At 42.9% G+C, this 2,685-nt stretch overlaps 1 protein-coding gene across 1 annotated transcript in view; it reads right to left on the bottom strand.

Moving 5' to 3' along the window:
- LOC105305049 (membrane-spanning 4-domains subfamily A member 6A) overlaps positions 1-2,685 on the bottom strand; it is an 11,587-nt gene that overhangs the window by 3,518 nt on the left and 5,384 nt on the right. The window contains exons 3-4 of the mRNA XM_023522896.1: positions 1,716-1,771; positions 284-490 (exon numbers count right to left, since the gene is read on the bottom strand). Of these exons, the coding sequence (XP_023378664.1) occupies positions 284-490; positions 1,716-1,771 (263 nt within the window). The remainder of the gene's footprint in view (positions 1-283; positions 491-1,715; positions 1,772-2,685) is intronic.

Below are 2,685 nucleotides of genomic sequence, written 5' to 3'. Positions count from 1 at the left end.
CAATAGAATCAGTTTGATTAGTAGGAAACTATCGACAGTAAGTTTTAGTTTTTCACTGTCAATCTTATTTGACGTTGACTCTTCCGTTCTAGCCTATTAGTGGGCAATCACATGGCCTACCTCCTTCATCTCAGTCATGTAGTCTCTCCTTCATACAGCCTTGGCCTTCCCCTAGATGCCCACACCAGAAAGAATCGGAGAGATTTTCAAAAGAAGGGATAACAAGAAGTCAAGTCTTTAAGAAGCCTCACAAGATTGGAGCATCCCATCTAAAAATACTTACAGCCAGAACATCGTTGGCAACAAGGCAGTTCATCTCATTTTGGTAAAAACTATGGTAAGAATTCTGCTGTTCCAATAGTAGCTCCTCTTTGTTCAAGTCACACTTCCATAGGGCAGGACCCAAAAGAGCCAGGTTGATAGAGAGGAGGATGAAACCCACCAGAGCAGACAGAGAGCTCAGAAAGTTTGCAGCCAGGCTGCTCTGAACCTGGAAGAGAAATGCTGAGTAAAGATCACTCCAAATGAGCAACACATGTCTCTTACCCCTTTGCCAGTACGTTGCAAAATATCTTTTCTTTCCTGTGTCCCTCGAGGTCTAAAATTGATAGACCTAAACCTGGATGTCTCTCTAGTACCTAGCAACATCTCTGAATCTAGAAAGTAAATGTTAGCTAAGCAAATAAATCAACGAACTATTCCCCCCTACGCAGGACTTCAGTAGGGTGGCAGAGGATATTGCTCTACTAAATTCTCTACCCTGAACTGACAGCAGAGCTCCATAAGGCTATGCCTGCAGAATCCCAAAGAGAGTATGACCAAAAGGCAGATATAGTTTCTCTCTCCCCCAGCTAACTCAGAAACCCCTTGCGGCAGCATCAGCCACACAGAAGAGGAAGATGAAGCAAACCACTCTTCCTTGCACATGGCCTCTCTTAAACGCACACACACCCAAAAATGAGTGTGGGGACACAGTTCTCAGTCTCAGGTGGGCCCTGGAGTCTGGACAGGCTCTGGTTGTCCATGTCCAGGGCCATATATAGATGGCGGTAGGCAGAGTTCTAGACTCAGGCCCAGGGATGGTGTAATATGTGAGCTGTAACAGGAGGTGAAAGAAAGGTCAGGAAACTGAGGTCACAGTGATCTTTGCCTTTGATGCGCTCAAGTTTCTTGAGTACTCAGCTTCTCCCTTTCCTACTCTGGGTCTCATTTCTACATTTATGAAGTGAGGGGAAGAAATAAACTAATCTCCTAAATGGCTTCCCTTCTACCTCAACTCTCAGAAGGGGGAATCGAGTTAAGATCATTCCGAAAGCTGTAGTTATAATTAGGTATGGTTCAGAGCACACCCAGTAGTCACAAATTAGAATATTACTTAATCCCATCTAGGCCCCTCTTCTTTTAGGGACTCAGTGGCTGAAACTTTAAGGCACAGTAGAGGCGTAGACAGGGCATTTTACTCCTCCAAATCCCAATTTTCTCAAATAATGACTAAAGTACATGCTTCTGGGCCTCCTGATAGCCAGCAACAGTCACAATGCCTGGAATATATATTTCTTAAAATCAAATAGGTTCGTTCTGGGAAAACACTCTTCCTCAACCTCAAAAAAGGGCTGATATAATGTGTGACCACAGTAGAATTTACTATCAGATAGATGGTGCTGGTGAGCCTGAGCCTGCCCTTAAACCTCACCCTGTATCCTTGAGCTTGCTGCCAAATTCACTGTGGTTTTCTCTAGAGTAAGAACCCTATAGGCTCCTCTTAGAAAACCTAGAAACATTATTCTTGTATTGTACTACTTAATATGATGGTCACTAGCCACATGGGCCACCTAGATTTAAAGTAAACTTAAATAAAATTTAAAATCCACCAGCTACATTTCAAGAGATTAGTAGCCACACCTGACCACTACATTGGACAGAGTAGCTACTGCATGTCCATCATCACAGAAAATTCTACTGGATGGCATTTGTAGAGTAGTTTGGGGTCTCGGTGCGGGTTCCAAATAATCATTGCTACATTTTGATGAAAGAAAGAGAGATATTGGCACTGTCCTGAGCACATTCTCTAATTTCTTGCTGCCTTCAGGAGACTTTTGCAGTTGAAGGTTCCAAATCGAGTTTCTGTGCCACTGTGTTAGCTGGCTTGTTGGCGTTCTCACGATGGCCCTCCCACCGTCCGACTGGCCTGAGGGACTCAGTGTACCTTCACTGATTAGAAATCATCTCCCTATAATCCAGCTTCCCTCTTCCTGTCACTTCCAATTCTGGTTTTCTTTGGAAAGAGTTAAAAGCAGGTAAAGTCGTGTTCTTAGCATATGCAAATGACTAATGACAACTTTCAGGAGTTAAGGGTTCATTTTAAAATCCAATAAAAGTGTTACCTTTCAGATCAGAGAGATAAAAGAATGAGAAAAAATTCCTCACACAAGCAACATTTTAACTGGGTTTTCTCAAGGGTTTTGACAGATGCACTAAAGTAATGAATCTACAACAAATAGACTTATTTAAAACACAGTCAACTTCTTTGTCATTGAAGATTTAAATTTGAAGGCCAATCACTATCAAAAGGGCATTATAGGAGGCTGACTTTTTCCAGAATAATCGCCTGGGCACTGGTCCAGGGTATGACGCAATACCTGGATGTGGACTGTGATCTAGGGTACAGCAGTTGCAGGAATGTGC

This window comes from Pteropus vampyrus, unplaced genomic scaffold, assembly GCF_000151845.1.
Source record: "Pteropus vampyrus isolate Shadow unplaced genomic scaffold, Pvam_2.0 Scaffold360, whole genome shotgun sequence".
In the NCBI taxonomy this organism is placed as follows: domain Eukaryota; kingdom Metazoa; phylum Chordata; class Mammalia; order Chiroptera; family Pteropodidae; genus Pteropus; species Pteropus vampyrus.
The sequence above is the reverse complement of the archived record's forward strand: the minus strand, read 5'-3'. Positions and strand labels throughout refer to the sequence as shown.